At 36.7% G+C, this 17,289-nt stretch overlaps 1 protein-coding gene across 23 annotated transcripts in view; it reads right to left on the bottom strand.

Annotated features, from left to right (window-relative positions):
• Positions 1–17,289, bottom strand: part of CASK (calcium/calmodulin dependent serine protein kinase) — a 245,745-nt gene that overhangs the window by 57,054 nt on the left and 171,402 nt on the right. For all 23 annotated transcript variants that reach the window (XR_008236412.1, XM_052795149.1, XM_052795146.1 and 20 more), the window contains one exon: positions 9,356–9,477. Coding sequence is in view for 22 of the 23 variants with exons in the window: in XM_052795149.1 (XP_052651109.1) it covers positions 9,356–9,477 (122 nt within the window). In the remaining variant the exon portion in view is untranslated. The remainder of the gene's footprint in view (positions 1–9,355; positions 9,478–17,289) is intronic.

Here is a 17,289-nt window from a genome sequence, read left to right on the forward strand (position 1 = left end):
AATAATCTTAAATAAATACATGCTACACTTTAAAGTCATGGTGCCAAAACAACAATGATTTAGATGTAAGTAGACTGACTAAGATGTTTTCCTACCTCTTCAAAGGAGGTGAGAACTCTTCAATTTCTGCTGCCATGGGCTGACTGCAGATATCCAGGCTACCCTTCAGTCCTCCACTGTACACTACAAGAGACCTTCAGTACGGTGTCTAATCTTTTTCTATTTCAGGAACATTCTGCCACAAGTCCCTCCAGCCATTTTTTTTGGGGGGGGGGGGGGGTCCTCAACTGCATTCTTATATCATAAACCAGATTTTTCTCTGTTCACATTGCAATTGTTTTAGCTTCTTTTGGAAAGACAGAAGAAGTTAAACTAGGATGAGATAAAGGTACTACTTTGCACACAGCAGTACCAAGAAAACTAGCACAGCAGTCGGAAAATCAGCACAATGAAATCCAATGGTCCCAATAAAAAAGCCCCACTCTCATTCTGGAATGTACCAGTAGTACTGTTACGGAAGACACGGGCTTAGATCATTATTTCACAAGGTACTTCAACATATTTGTAATTTAAAGGACACAAAAATCCTGTTATTTCAATAACAGTCCCTTGATTTTTTTTTGCTCCATCAGATATCTAATTGAAGCTGATCTTAACAAAACCAAGGCAAACCACCTTTCAAAGATGACACCAAGCAGCTGATCAGATAAAAGTAAACATAAAAGACATTGAGGTGCTGAAGCGTGTGCAAACAAGAGCAACGAAGCTGGTGAAGGGTCTAGAGCACAAGTCTTATGAGGAGTGGCTGAGGGATCCAGGGTTGCTCAGCCTGGAGAAAAGGAGGCTGAGGGGAGACCTTATCACTCTCTACAGCTACCGAAAGGGGGTTGTAGCGAGTTGGGAGTCGGTCTCTTCTCCCAAGTAACAAGTGATAGGACGAGAGGAAATGGCCTCAAGTTGCACCAGGGGAGGTTTAGATTGGATATTAGGAAAAATTTCTTCACTGAAATGGTTGTCACGCACTGGACCAGGCTGCCCAGGGAAGTGGTTGAGTCATCATCCCTGGAGGTATTTAAAAGATGTGTAGATGTGGTGCTTAGGGACATGGTTTAGTGGTGGACTTGGCAATGCTAGGTTAATGGTTGGACTTGATCTTAAAGGTCTTTTCCAACCTAAATGATTCTATGATTCTATAACCACCAGGGAAAACTAATACCTCAACACATGAAGGGCTACAAAAAGAGTTATGTTACATGGACAACACTTTGATACACCCCACAGAACAACCCTTGCCCCCATCTTACTGCCTCACTTCCAATATGAACCAATGACCTACAGCAGGAACTATAGACTCAGGTTAAGCCTAAATAGGCTCATTCCCAATTCTGTCAGCTGAATTAACTTTTCAGGGTTAGATCACCATCTTGAAGAAAAGGATGGTAATGAACACAAACCTTATTCCAGGGGGATATAGAATCCATATAAAACTAGCTAAATCCACAATGATTACAGAGAGTTGCCAAAGAACACAGCTTCCCACCTGTTTTGTGATACTGAGCATATCTTGCACCAGGAGGTGCTAATGTTGGAGTTAGAACCATTTTTGTTTTTCCCTATAGAACCATTTTTGTTTTTCCCTATCCATGTAAACTTTTTGTAATGATATACTGAGAATAAAAATATACTGCAATGAACTCATTAGTACAAAGAACAGTCAACATGTACCAGCCAACTACTTGAATAACTGGAAGTAGGAGACAGTGAGGCCTGACTGACTTCAAAGAAAAGCATAGCTTATTGGGCTGTTACTGTATTGCCTTTGGGCATTTTAATGTAAACTAAGTATAGAAGAAAGCTCTCAGCACCAACAAAGCAGAAGTGTTATTCAAGATTTGTGGACTGTACGCCAGGTGCTGTAGCAATTTTTTATTTTTGTCTTTTCTCAGAGTAAGTCCCAAGCTCCTGGAGAAATAATAAATCTGAGAATCTGAAGTTTTATAAGGAAAAAAACCCCAAATAGGTAACCCTCATGGTAAAAAGGAACTCAAACTAACTTGAACTACAGTCAACATAAAAAGAAGTGAAGAAAATCTAGAAAGTCAAATATGAAAATGATCCTCTTTACCTCAAAACAATATCAGTGAAGCTAATTAAATGTTCTGCAAGTGCCAGCAATACAATTCTAGTGTTCTTTGACAGATCAGGGCCCAGTAACAAAAAAATACACTGTAATCAAGGGAATTTTTAATTCCACATACTAAAAAAAAGTCTACGGATTTATGCTTTTGGAATAAGATATGTTGGTGCACACAGACACACACACACACAGACACACACACACACACTTGCACAGACACTCACAATGACACACCATTGACACAGGGAAGATGACATTAGGCCAAGAAGAATGGGCTAAATAGTACAATTCTAATTTAAAGTACCTACTTTATTAAGCTGAATTTCACTTGATGATTCACCACATCATTACTATGCTTGTAAATACTCAGAATGACAGAACACTAGTTAGAAATAAAACAGGTTAAGTGCAACAAAGCAACTACCACAGTGTCATGCAATCCGACCCAGAATTTTGCATTGTTGGAAAGTGGTGGATACATACATTTCTCAAAAATGAGTATTATTCAATATAAAAGTTACTGTTAGCTCTTATTTGTATTAGTCTTGTGTTTAAGAGACCCAGTCACATATCAGTATTATATAAGATATTATAAAAACATGGAAGAAAAATGGTTTCTGCTCAGAAGACTAAATATAAGACAAATTCTCTATATAAATTTGTAAGACAGAGAAACAGGAGGAACAAGAAAACAATGAGATGATGCTGACTTGCACAGTGATCTACATATCCCAGGAACACAGAAAATGAAATGCAAATACATGAAGGAAGTTGAAAATGGAAGGTATTTTAGAGAATGATTATGAAATAATGCAGAAGAAATTCTAGAGTAGTCTCTGCTTTTAGTGTTCTTTCAGATATGGCCTTCCAGAGAAGTTACCTTTTAGAGAAAAAGCATACTGCAGTGGTGATGATGATCCAGCCCACCTGCTGAAGGAATTCTTCAAACAGTTCTCCCTAAGGCTTGGTCATTGTTCCTTCTACATTACTTGGGAAAGGAGTTTCCATTGCAGTGTGAGAGACAGTCCCTCCCACTCCCTGGGGCTGAGCATGCTGCCTCTGCTGGACTGGGATAAAAGCCAGATTTGATTCCCCAAATAGCAAGGTGCTTTCCTGCCAACATAGTTTCTTTTCCTTTTTTCTAACAAATATTTTCCATTTGCTTTTGTCTTACAAACATATCAATTAAAGGATAATTAAAAATTGGAAAACAAGGTGTTTAAAAATGAGAAAAGATTATTTCACATAAGCATAACATGTTCTGAGGGAGTTTAGCAAGACATCTAGCACACATACACTTTTCGATCTGTTTTTGCAAGAGAAACGCATTCATGTTTCACTAAAACATGTTCCACTTATTAGTTTTAACATAATCAGTATTCAAGAGGGTAAGGACCAATGTTGATCCAAAACACTTGAACCACGCTATGTGATTCACATAGAAAACCATTCTTATTCAAATCAAAAAATAGAAAAATTAGACAATTCATGAAAATATTTAAGCTTTTTATACACAGCTGCTGGTTTTATTTTCTTTTCTATATCATATGATTGATATTCCACCAGTCTATTTATAATATAAAAGAAAAGAAAGGAAGAAGGAAATGAAAGCATCCTGAAAATAGAAATAAAAATATCTCTTGCTTTGTTTTTTTTCAAAGTATATAATAGAATTGTTAATTTAATACACTTTGCTCAGAAAAGAGCAAATCAGGGATAAATGTATGAAGAGTTTAAGACATTTCAAATAGAGAACTATAGTATCAGCCATGGCTGGACACTGCTGAATAACAGCTACTTTTACAAAAGACGTTCAAATTTCCTGTGCCAATGTCCAACATTGGGAGGGTAAACAGAACAAACCAAAACAAATCCAGTAGAAAGCTTTAGCCAACCATGTAAGAGGCTAAACTGAGGTCCCAACAACATTCACTCTAGCAAAAGAGAAAGTATGTTTCCTTAAAAGTCTGGACTTCAGGACCAAATCTGTTTGGATGACTGAGCTCAAAAGAAATACTAAGGGAACTCTGAAGTGTGCACGGATGGATGTTTTTTTTGAAACATTACCATTAGTAGCAAAGGATAACAGACATAAAAGCAAGATTCTCTTGAAATTAAACTATAAAGGGAAGAAGTAGCTAAACATATAGAAATGATACGTATAGCCACTCCAAAATGTATTTAATCTCGTTGAGTTAAAACCGTATGTGTGTAATGTGTTACACCAGCAAAAGCTAAAATAAACTTTCTTAAAAGTTCATAACACTTCTATCGCAGATATACTCGCAGAAATAACAACACTTACCTTAATGATTCCATCTATGAAAACAGTGTAACAAACTTCTTAAATTAACAGCAAAAAGCTATCAGCCTAGAGAACTATCTGACTCAGGACAGACACAGACAAAGCCAGTAGCATAGAGAGGCCCCAGTCACACAAAAGCTGATATTGTTCTCCAGCTGAGCAAAAATCTCACTTGTAAATCGAATGACATCTGCATTCAGAATCACCCACAGAAAGCGTCCCTGGAGAGGTGACCAAACTACTTGACTCAAGAGGAGAATGATTTCTCTTGTCTCCTTCAATGTAGGCAGCTGCATAAAATAGCAGCTTCTGGTTTTACTTTTTAGCAAACCTTGCTTCCTTTGATGCACCAATAGAGATGAAACATAATGTGTAAAGATCTTCCCCATTTGGCACAGCCTTGAAGCCCAGTATACTTTTCGAAACAAATAATCATTGAAGTAAAATCTTTTGTCATGACACAGAAAATAGCCAAACACCAACGCCTCCAAAATTAGTAACCTCTTCATATTTATTTCCAACTTCTTTATCGGTACTGCTGGCACAAGACAGCAATGCCTCCCAGGATCTCTTTCATGAAAGTCAACAAAAAAAAACTTAATTCAAGCATTTGATAAGGCTTCTAAAAATCTGTCAGTGGTAATAAAAAGCTGTTTCACTACTTAAATTTAACTCTGTTTTTCCATAAAGTTATTTATATTCTTTACTTAACTTTATTACATTCTTTATGATCTAAATTGGATATCAAAATGAAACAATCTATAAAGCTTTATATAGGCATAAGCCCAGACAGTTCCAACTCACACACAGGAATGTCCTACAGCATTCACCAAAATTTTGATCATCACATTTCTAACAGAAGCGAGGAAAAAAAAAAAATCTGTCCAACCCAAAGCTACTCTTTCAATTATTAAACAATACATTTTTTTTTAGGTGGTGAATATTTCTAAATGGTTGTTCCTAGAAGGCCCTTTTCTTTACTCTCCCCAGTAAACAAAATTAAGTTTTTAATAATGTACCATGTAACTTTTGTGAAGGAAGAAACACTCAACACAACAGAAGGAATGTGTAAAATTATGAAAAAAACACACAATGCAGCTATTCAATAAACCCACATCAGGTGTATTGCAGGATTTGGCACAGAGTCAATATAAATTATTTTGTAAGTAGTTGGCACCTTTTCTCCCCTTGTTTTGAACAGCTTTGGCACCCAAATAGTGGAAGAGAGTCTTAAAATAGCTATCTAAACAGACATACAGAAATGAATCAATTAAAAACAATCAATGGGATGACAGGAACCCTGCCTTCTATGGCCTTCAGAGGCGCCTGTCCTCATAACATTTAAGTTAATGAATTACTCAGAAAGAGGACTTTTATTTTGTGATCTGTAATACCTGAAAAAAACAACACATGGGTAACTTGCACTCTTAACACAAAGATTGTCCTTTCTTTTTTTTTTACTTTCAGAAAAAGTTAGTTCAGAAGCAAAAGAACGTATTTCAGCAGTAGATGTGATCTATCATCATGTGCTTAATCTAAAAATAAGGATAAGTCTTGAGAAAGAGTAGGAACATGAGAACAAATTTAACTGTGGAAAAAGTCCAAGGAAGAGGAACAGTAGTTTTAAGGCAAAGTGACAGCCACAACTTCACAACAGATTAGAAAATTCCTACTTAGTGGAATGCAATGCTTTACAGGTGACTTGTTCTGGCGGCCTCATTAACCTCAAATACTCTGAGAGGAGTAAACAGTTTCCCTGACAGAACTTCATCCAAGTACAACTGATGATTTTTTCAGATTTCTGAGAGAAACTGGAATAGTATCAATGCATAAACAGAAATCAATTTCCCACATATGTTACTGAGATGAAAAAGCTACCCTTTCAAATAATACTGTCTGTAACTTGCATCAGTCTTTCAAATATGTATTTCATGACATTGCAATCTTTTAGAACTTTATTTTGTATTATTCTAATCAAAGTATTTTTTGGAAGATTCTATCATCCCCCTTCTACATAGCATAATAAAACAAAAATGCTTTTTGATAGCATTTTGTTCTCACAAATATGTTATTATAGTGTGCATTTATCCCTTTCTGTCTAAGAGAATGACCATGACTTTTAAATAAAAGAATGGTAAAATGGTATGAATTCATTGCAGCTTTTTCTTGTTTAAAAGGCTACAGCAGACCATTACAGAAATAATAGATCATTAGCGAAGTACTATGAACCAGACTGGTACTCTAAAGAACAGAAAAAAGTAAAAGTATTGCAGAAGAGTGGGTTAATGTCTGGCAGACCTGTCATACGGCTAAATACTTAAAGCTAAGGCCATCTGATTTACCAAAGCCCAAGAAGTTATATGACAACATAATAATGGTTAATAAATATCTAAAACCTTTCTGCACGAGTGACACAAGTGTTTTGGTTCTTTTTGTTACAGTCATGCTGTTATCTTCCTGTCCAGATTTATATTTCTCGTTCCTATTATCTGACCACCTTTCTATACTGCAGCGTGCAATATAAAAAGACAGAGCAATTTAAGCATCTGGAACACAAGCTAGAAGAACTTACACTGGAAAAAAAAGATTCATATTTTAGTGCAAATTGCAAGATGAGTTGTTGGAGATGCAATTTAGGAAAGCCATGAACTCTGAATCCCTTCTTCCTGTATGCTTCGTATAATTTTCTGCAATGACTGTTTAATGTAAAATGCATAAATAGTTATCGAGAACAAAGATTAGAACTGTAGAGTCTTGTGCCAGAGCAATGACCTCATCACGTAACAGCTATCTCTGGTTCCTCAAGTCATACAGGCAGCTATGCTGTGGGGAAGCTTTACCAGAAGGCTTATGTTCCCATACAGGCCAGTTCAGAACCCTGCAGCTGGGTCCTCTTCTGGAAGGAAGTATGTGTGGATTTCAATCTTTTAAACTTGAAGGATGCACAGAATCCAGGTGGCCCACTATTCACCAATCACTAAAAAAACTGTAAGAAGTGTACAAATCATCTACTACATTTTAAAGAGTTTGGACACCAAAGGAACTATGGCACCATTTACATTCAGGTCATACCCTTGCAAAGCTGCATATAGGAACTAAAGCATTCAAAAATTTTTCAGAAACTCTTTAAAGTTTCTACAGCCATAATCATCTACCTGCAGATCAGATAGCTGGAATGACTCCTATTGCTGTGTGTCTTTCACTGGGTAAAAAGCAGAGACATCTTGTTAGATTTGTGATATTCACTGAGGTATCCAAGCTGTTAAATTTAAGACATAGTAGTAGAACGGTCATCATCTATATGGTCACATGAGCATTTTGGTTTGATTCAGGAGTGCATTTTTGAAATGAATCTTCTGATTATGCCCACCTACCATTCTTTTGTTTTCATTGTACAGCGTTACCAGAGCATATTTACTCTCAAATGACACTAAAATAGAAGATGCTGTTCACCTACCAGTGGTTATTCAGTCCATAGGACTGCGGTATACCTAGTGTAAGAATTGTTGACACTGGGTCCTCAGTGTCAACTGCTTTGCTCTACAGATCTGTTATTGTTATGTTGTAGTACTTGCTAATGTGGACATAGCCTATGCCTGTGGATCTGGTTCCATCGTAAGTTTTTTCTCAGTGGAATGTGTAGATTGCTTTAGAAAAAGTTTGTCTTGCCTGAAGGCAAGTCCTCTGTCTTCAACATGGAGTATCCATATATCCCAGAAAAAATCAGGGAAAGTTTTTTCTGCTGCTTTTTCACCTTTATTTTAGACCCCAATACTGTGTAGACACAGAAATCAATGACAGCATGATATGCTTTTGAATTTGTCCTTCAATGAGGGTCTTGGCACTCAATGTGAGGGATGAAGTGTAAGCCTGCAGTGATGCTGAAGGTCCCTGTTTTTGCAGACAGTTGAAGTTCAGCAAATCCTTCTACATCAAAACTATACGTATGTTTTCCCAAACTCACACAGTTTTGGAGAAAGTACAATGTATTTGCTTCTTAGGCCTGCTTGGTTAAAAAACTATTGGGAAATATAAATAGGATTTCTGCATGTGACAAGATAACAAGAAACTTTGAAAAGAGGAAGTCCTCAAGGCACAGAAAGATAAGTAGCGTGCAGGCATTTTTCTCTCAAACACCAGACTACTTGCTTTTTAAAATTATTTTGCAAAATAGAGAGCTTTAGTTTTCTGGAAGAAAAAGAAATCTGTGAACCATCTGATATCACAGTTGATCTGTATGTGTAGCCAGACAATGAACTATGCTTACAGATAGACAGTGAAGAAATGGCAACCAAGTCCTGATTATGCCTACCAGGAGCACTAACCTGAATCTTCTAGCTTTGTAATTTTTGCACACTTTCTTGTGAAACACCCCCTGCTGTCTTATGGAGTAATAGCTCTCACGAACCACAGAATAATACAGATGTAAATGACTGAGCCTATTACATGCTGTGTTCAAGTATACGACAGAAACAAGCATACCTAGGTGTTTCACACAAAAAAGTCGTACTTGTAAGAATATCCATAGAACTGGTCTAAGATAATTACATTACTTAAAAATAATAAAAAAGGAATGACTCTGCACAGTTATAAAGTTGCAAGTCACATTTAAAATAAAAAATATAATCCAGCCCTTACCAAAAGAAAAAAGCTTATTATGATAAAATATTTTAAAGCAAAGCTATTAATTCAAACCAAGTCATTAAGCACTTACATATTCTAAAATATTCTGTATATATAGTCCTAGAATGTATTTTTGTGTACAGTGCTAGTTGATTGTGACATTCCACACCTAAATAAATTCATTTTGGTATGAAACAATAACAGAGAATATATTCGGGATAAAACAAAACATTATCCAATGAACAACAGACACAGAAATGCACTCAAATTGTTTATCACAGAAAACTTACGTCTAGTAGCGTGTGAAGATGCTGATCCTGGAAAACACTGTGAAGAAAATCTAAGTCTTTTTCACTGCAGTCAGTAAGTGCATGAATTTCTTCCAGGCTGTCCAGCACTTGTGAGACTGCTCCTATGGGGCAATAAACAGGAAAAAAAAAAAAGAAAGAATAAAGATCAATAAAGCAAAGACTCACAGTAAACTGAACTTTGGAAAAGGAAACTTTCACTTCATCTGGTAAAACTGGAACAGGAACCTCAGAAAGCTGGAGTTTTTACAGGAAAACTCACCGAATAAACTTTATGTATATCAACAGTGCCCATATATAGTGTAATTATACATAAGAAATGGTTTAACTGAAGAGAGGTTAAAACTCTTTTTTATTAAGCTTAGCTTTGTTCTATTTTAGCCTGGTTTCCAATGCTGTCTTATGAAGTTACTTGGATTATCTGCCCAACTGCCTGTCCTCACCATTCTCACCCCAACCTTCTCTTTTTTCACTTTTTTAACTGCTGGCCAATTTCAAATACATATTCCAAATCAGTAAAAATTTGAAAGAAGCAACATTTTCACAAATTCTTTTAAAATCAGCATCTGGATAGAGGAAGGAAGAGAAAGAAAGATCTGACTGCTGTGTCCTCCGGAGGAGAAAAAAAAGGCTGTAACATGAGCTCCGGTTTTTGTTCTGTTTGTTCTGCTTGCTTAGTTATCTCAGACCCAGTTATAGCACTTGCTGCCTTTTGACCAGTGGATTGTTTTGGGTCAGAGGAAGATGGGGATGATTTTTATATGGCATAAGGGTGAAAAGAGAAGCGAGGGATATGAGGACAAAAAGGAGAAGCAGGAGGCATTATGGAAGGTGGAAGTCCATGAGGAGAGTTGAACTCACAGCAGGGGAGGTTACAGAAACACAACACAAATCCACAGTAAACCAGCCCATATTGGTTCCTTGTGTAACAACTTGTTTTACAAATCAGATATCAGTGGTGGCTGCCACTTGTGTGCATTACTAGAATGCTAACTTTGGCTTATCTAAACACCCACAGCCCATGTCTTCAGTTTTTCCACAGTGGTACAAGCATCTGGAAAGATGGTAGCATATCCAGTGGTCTACAAAAATGCTGGTGTCTGACAGTGAACTGCTGAATGCTTTTTCATAAATAAATTCTTAATTCTGGATACAGAATTCTACACATTCTGTATTTCACTAATTTCTCCTTAATATGTTTATTCTGTTTACTTAATTCATTTGCCAGTGTCCTTTTGTCGAGATAGATAATATCTAAAAAATGGCTGTATTTCTTGAAATTCCATCCTCCACTGTATGAACAATTCTTACCAGCCTTCCTTAACTCAAACCCTTTTGTAATCTATTGCATTTTCAGAATGTAATAAAAACAAAAAGCCCAACCCCCTCTTAACCACAGAAGGAAAAAGGTTAAATTCACTTATTTCTCTGAAAACCTTGAAAAACTGGAATAAACATAACAAAATACACAAAAACTACTATAGAAGACTTGAGACCTCATGGCTTAGAAGGATGAGTAAGTTACAAGTCCAGAAACTCCTGCATTGCATTTAGTACAAATCTCAACCTAGGATTCTCCTCACAGTTCCTTGTACACCAAGGTTAAGAACAACAGTATTCCCCTCATCACAACTCATGGCTCAGGAGCAATAAGACTTCTTAGTCCTCTCCCATTAAATGTGTCTGACTACTTATTTCCAACTGATGTATTGATTTATGCTCCTTTAAAAAAGCAGTGGCTGGTCAGCAAGTAAAACTAATGGTTTGCCTTATTGTAGTTGCTGCACATGGGGTCAGGTGCACTGATGAAGAGAAAAAACTGCTCTGTCTTTGATAATGAATAAGCATGCTCAGCTGGAAGGAACTGTCCGTATTCCTCTGCCTGCGCCACAGCTTCCACACTGGGAGACACTGCAGGAAACCTGAGAAAATACAGGCACTGGGAATCTGCTGGTAAGAGCATGGAGAGATCACAGCTAAGCCTCAAAGGCAAGGAAGAAAACCATTACCTAGGGACCCAAAAGGGACTGTGCACTGAGTTTCTTCTAACATTTTCAGTATGTCAGTTAAAAGTTGATGAACTTAGAGATCTTCAAGCCTGAAGGAAAGTGCTTGACTTTCCAGGATGCAGTTGGCAGAAGGAAATTTGTTAGAATTCTCTTTTTTATTTCTATTCTTGTCATGCCCAGAGTTTAAATTAATTATTTTCTTTTCTAGCAAAACTTCGCTTTCTGGGTTCAAAGCTCTTTCTGTGTATTTGGACTGCTTAAGGAAAACTCAGGATAAGATTCACTTCAGAGACTTGGACATGTTAAGAGTCTCTAATACTGCTCAATGTTGCTCATAACCACTAAAGCTTGAGCCAAAACCAGAACCAATGAGAAGCATGTTCAAAGTTGTCTGCAGCGCTGTATTATTGTGACACACTGAATGCTCTGGACCACCACATTATTTATTTTACAGTATTATTTACTTTGGGAATTTTATTTTGTGGAATACTTTGAGGTCTTTCAAATAGAAATAAATGTTACTATTTTTTAATATTTGCTTCTCAATAACCTTTTGAATATCTGGGAATTGCAAAATATTAAGCTTTGTTCATTAGGTCTTTTTTCTCCTGTCCATTGGTCACATTGAATAGATGGCTAAAAAAGAAAGTTTCCAAGAATATCCTTAACAAATCTGATGAGAAGTTCTGACAGTGACTTTGCTAATCCCTCAAAATCACAGTTCTACCTTATGGTTTTTTACCTATAATTTTATGCTGCATCTACTGCCCTGTCTTTCATGCATTTACAAACAACAGGCACCTGCATGAGAAAATGGCATAGTAGCAATATACTGACAGCATGTCGTTGCATAAAAAAAGTGATAGAACAATTCTGCAGGCATTTTTGTAAACACCTCAACTCTCTCTGTTACAGACATCTGGTTAAAAGTCTAAGAGTACCTTTCAGAAGAGTTTTAAATTCAGATAAAAGATACTACATAAAATAAATTAACCAATCTTTACAGCATACCTGTCTCTAAAGAGATTCATATTCTATCATATTTAAGCTAAATTTCTAATCTTTAGGGAAAGTGTAAAAACACTCAATATTTATAATTAAAGCTTGTATCCTCCAGAAATAGGATTTAATCTCTTTTCATCATTGCAAATGCACCCATTTTAGCCTCAGCATAGATGATAAAGGAAGGAATTGAGTTATTATACAGTCATACAATCTAAAAGCTCAGATTTCTCATGGTCTGTAGCAGTTACAGACAGAATCCATAAATATAAAAACCAGAATGATGCATAAATATTAGGAAGCCAGGAAAAAAAGGAAGTTGACTAACTTGACTGGCTTTGTTTGTTTCTTTTAAGACTCCCTGAAGTAAACTTTGTTAGAAAATGCTGCTTACTGCCACTGAACTTTCAAGTAGCCCCAACCACTTAGGTGATATGAATCTCACCCTGCACCTTAAGTTACTATAAAAATATATACATACAATTGCACAGGAAACCTTTAATTCCAGTGATACAAGTAGAAGACTCCTCTCCACAGTAATAGTAATAAAATCCACACCAAACATGGCTCTGTGAGAAGACTGTGGTAACTGTGGATCCTACTGTAATTGCACAAATGTTCTCGGTGTGCAAATGAGCAGTGACTCTGGGCCATGCACACAACCTTATCTTTCTTGTATTCCCACAAGACCACCTAAGAAAGGATGGCTGCAACTATTCACAGTTTCCTTGGGGCTGACAACTCTGAAAAGTTGAAAACTATGGGCTCTCACTATATTAAAAAGAAAAAAAAAAAGTCAGAATGCTTATGACAGTCTTCCGCAGTCAGTACTAGTACATGAAATGTTTTCATAGTTACTGGAATGACTTCTTAAGGATGACATCAAATTGCTTCTAAGACGATGGAGATAAACTGAGTAGCTTTCTGCCTACAGAGGCAGATCTGTTATTTGTCAGTTAGACATATTTGCTTTATAAGGCAATAACTTGGGATTATTTCTTCACCCAATGTGTAGTCAAAGTTATCATAGGTATTTCCTGCAGGTTCTGTTACCTCATTTATGGAGATGGCAATTCGTAAGTAGTTCTCTCTTACAGCTAAATTCTATCTCTAGAGTCTTTGTAGTTCTCATACAGTGCCCTTAATACTACCTGAAGTTGGTAGGGACACTGGTTCATCAAGTTGCAAGTAGACGAAGCTTTGGTAAAATAGTGCTGCTATTACATTCTGGCATCTAGTTGTTCTCATCTGGAACAGGTGGTTTGGCTAGGGAAACTGAACTTTAGAGGTAGGCGGGAGTTGCTTACTTCTCCGCAGAAGAGGAGAGAAGAGAATAAAAGAAAAGAAATCTTTAAAACACTATTCCATGTATTGCCTACATATTCTCCAATAGTAATATGTCTCCACCACAAAACACACCAAAAGTTTGCTTTTCCAAGGCTCAGCAAACAAGGCAGGTACAATTGACTTCCTCTCTTATGCAGCAGGCAGTACAGAGAATTACGAGCTTCTTTTCATGCAGCAGTGATCTGCGACAGTATATGAATAAAAGAGTGTTCAGGTAAAAAGACTTACATCTTGCTGCAAAATGCAAAGACTACATTCTGACTACAAACACATTCTGAGAGAGGGTAAAAGAATTCTTTGTTTTATTCTTTTAATATTGAAGATTACAAATGCCCATTTAAGTCTTTGTCAGTCATAAACCCTCCTCTGAGCAATGAAAACTTGTTAGAGGAAGCCTGACCTTGTTTAAATACAAAACTATAAACCCGTGACCTTTTTGCAAGTCTCCTGCAATTAGTATTCCAGGAAACGACTCTGCAGAAGACCTTATAACAACCATTATAATAATAGCATATTTTTATTAGACAGACACTGACAAAATGCAAACCCCTTAGATTTGTAGAATGGTATAAAATTAAGTTCCTGACACCAACCACTCATTATAATCCCGTTCATTCTTATAAACTACCTTAGTTTGGATTGGCTTTTCAACTATTCTTTATGTTGTACAAATAGGTAAGTAACTATTCATTGAAGATTTTACAGTGGTTTTTAAATGACTAACCAAAGCTTAGCTGCTATTTGCAATTTCTCTATATATCACAATTCAGTCCTTATGGCAGTCAATCTACAATCAACACAAGCTGATTTCTCCTAACTTCATCTCTTGGCTGCCTTCTTGTGTGCAGCCACTGGAAATGAAATTAAAAAACAATCCTGGCTCTCAAAGCACAGGCATTTCAGAAGGTAGGATTTGCATTTCACTTTGTTTATGAAGAGATCTGAAGCTAGCAAATACAGCAAGGACAGAAGAAAAACCATCCAAAATTGTTAGATTTTAGAGAGATCAAATATTAGAGTCACTAAATGAAGTCACTGGGTACAATCTCACAAAAAACAAGCATGGGCATTATTATGAAGTGCAGTTATTTTCAGAAAAAATATCTTATAAATATTATTAGATTCTGATAGAGCACATCTGGTAAAGTGACAATGAGATAATTTTTACCAACTCTGTAATGTGAGATTCAAGTTGCGTGGATTTTATTATTTTTCACGTTGCTTCTGCTTTAAGACTCCAGCCACACTTATACCTTTAAATGATGTATTTAGTGATAACTGTATAAATCAGTGCCTCCAGTAGTTTTGTTTTGCTGGCATCTGATTACGATACCCTAAAAACACAAGGCATAAATCTTTAACACATTAGGTAATTAAGCACTATATCAAAATGCTGTGGAAATGATGGGGTGTCTGTCAGCTGAGGTTTTCAAATAACAATCACGTACACATTTAAAACTGTTCACTTTAGCGAAACATGAAAATCTAGGCTCAATATCAGCATAATTATAAAAACTAAACACATGCTGTTTCCATTAAAGGCGAGAAAAGAATCTTTTACAGAGATGGGATCTTTCCACTACTTGTGCTGATGTAACTTCTTAGATGTAAGAGAAAGCCAGGTGAGTACCAGATGCTCTTCATCACTTTAAACCACATCTGCAAGAACCACTGGAGTTGAGATGCCTGTAACCTCACACAGTAATTTGTTGCTCTTTGTTTTTCACTATATTCCAGAGAAACTATCTCTGTAAGAACGGATGACAGCCAAGCCATGTGTATATATATGCCTATAATAGCTTAAAATAAGGTGGGAGATACATGTTTCACATATATACGCAACAGTGTAATTAAAGTGAAAGGCAAGTAAGGACTCTATCCTCCTCAAATTTGAGCTATATAGAGTTTGATGACTTCTTCCTTCTTGGACAGAAACCAAACAGCCAAGTTTAGACACTCTCTTAATTTACATGCTCCTACATGCACACAGTTCTGTGAATGCTACTGGGAAGCGATTAAGACAGTAATAATATATATATACACATTTATATATATATAAATGAGGAAGAATCTAGGGAGACAACTAGAAAGATGGAGGTTTATGGAGACTACAGTGAAACTTCAGAAAGAAGGCAGTTGGTGCGATTGAAGGGTATTGGGATTTACAACTAAATCAAAGAAGTTAAGAATACCTATGGAATACAAGAAGGGAAAGAAAGGCATGTAAAAGTCAGAGAAAACCAAAGGAAATAGGTGCAGCAGAGAAAAACAGGGAGAAAGAGGAAAAGACCAAACAAAATAAAAAGGAAAAAAAAAAAAAGAGAGAGAAAACAAGAGATAAAGTGTTCCTAAACAGAAGCAGGAATGCAGAGGAGAGTACTATATATGGAAATACAAAAAAAGGAGGGGGTGAGGGCAAAGGGGGGGGGGGGAAGGGGCAGGGAGAAACTGATGCTTGATTTTGAAAACAGCCTTCGTTTTATTCTGCACACACAGGGGCACTGTGTGTATGCAGGTCTCCAGCTTTCTCCTGTCTCCATACTCGGGACCTTTACACAAAGTTTGTCAATTCCTTTTCCCAGTTATCTCTCACTGTAAAACTAGCCACAGATACCACAGAAGGCAGTCTAGTGTGGTGGTAAAGAAATACGTGCTGAGAAGGTATTGTTTTTCAGACCAGACCCACACCTTACAGGTAGCACGCTCACATGCAACTAAACAAATAAGAATTTTAACAAATGAATGCCCTTCACTATTACTTCTTTAGATACTTTCTTCCTTATTGCAAAAATATATGGAAACCCTCTTCTGACCAGTACGAGGGCAGCACACTCTATCAGTCAGTAGGTTTACTGAAGAAAGTCTCTATGCACAAATGAAAACCAAAAATCAGTGGCAGGGGCTCTGTGTGAGATTTCTTTTTTCCCTACAACTGTATAAAAATAATACTGTTGCAAAAATTTTACATAAAAATCCACTGATTTCTCACTCTCGTATTACTGGACAGGCATTCTGGGACAGGGAAATAGGAGGACAAGGAACAACATCCCCCACAACCTATAAGGTCAAAAGAATAAACCAAACAACAACAACAAAATCCATGACTTTGATCAGAAATGGAGACAGGGACATATGTCTTGCTGCCCTGACATAGGACGGAAGAAGAACTGTTAGCCTACGAATCTTAAAATGCTGCAGGAAAAACCCCACTTTTTATAGCTTGTGTTTTGAGCTGCTGAGTTTGTTGGTTTTGAAATGGTTGCGGTTTGTGTCAAAGGGTCTAGAATTTCACACCTTCTCCTCTGTCTAGTGTAGTCTGCAGGTTTTAGAAGTGCTTGTGCTTTCAGTCTCTGATGAAGTGTGCAGCTAACTTGCAGCTGAACCTCCTCCCTACATGTCAATAATATTCCTTCATTAAGGAGACACATACTGGATAGTTATTTAAATCAGGTGTATGCATATACACAATGCATATGCATATATCACGTATCACATCAACACAGAATGACCAAGAAATTTCATGCAAGGGTATAGCAAGAAAATAACACATGACTAATA

This window comes from Harpia harpyja, chromosome 8 (genome assembly GCF_026419915.1).
Source record: "Harpia harpyja isolate bHarHar1 chromosome 8, bHarHar1 primary haplotype, whole genome shotgun sequence".
Taxonomy (NCBI): Eukaryota; Metazoa; Chordata; class Aves; order Accipitriformes; family Accipitridae; genus Harpia; species Harpia harpyja.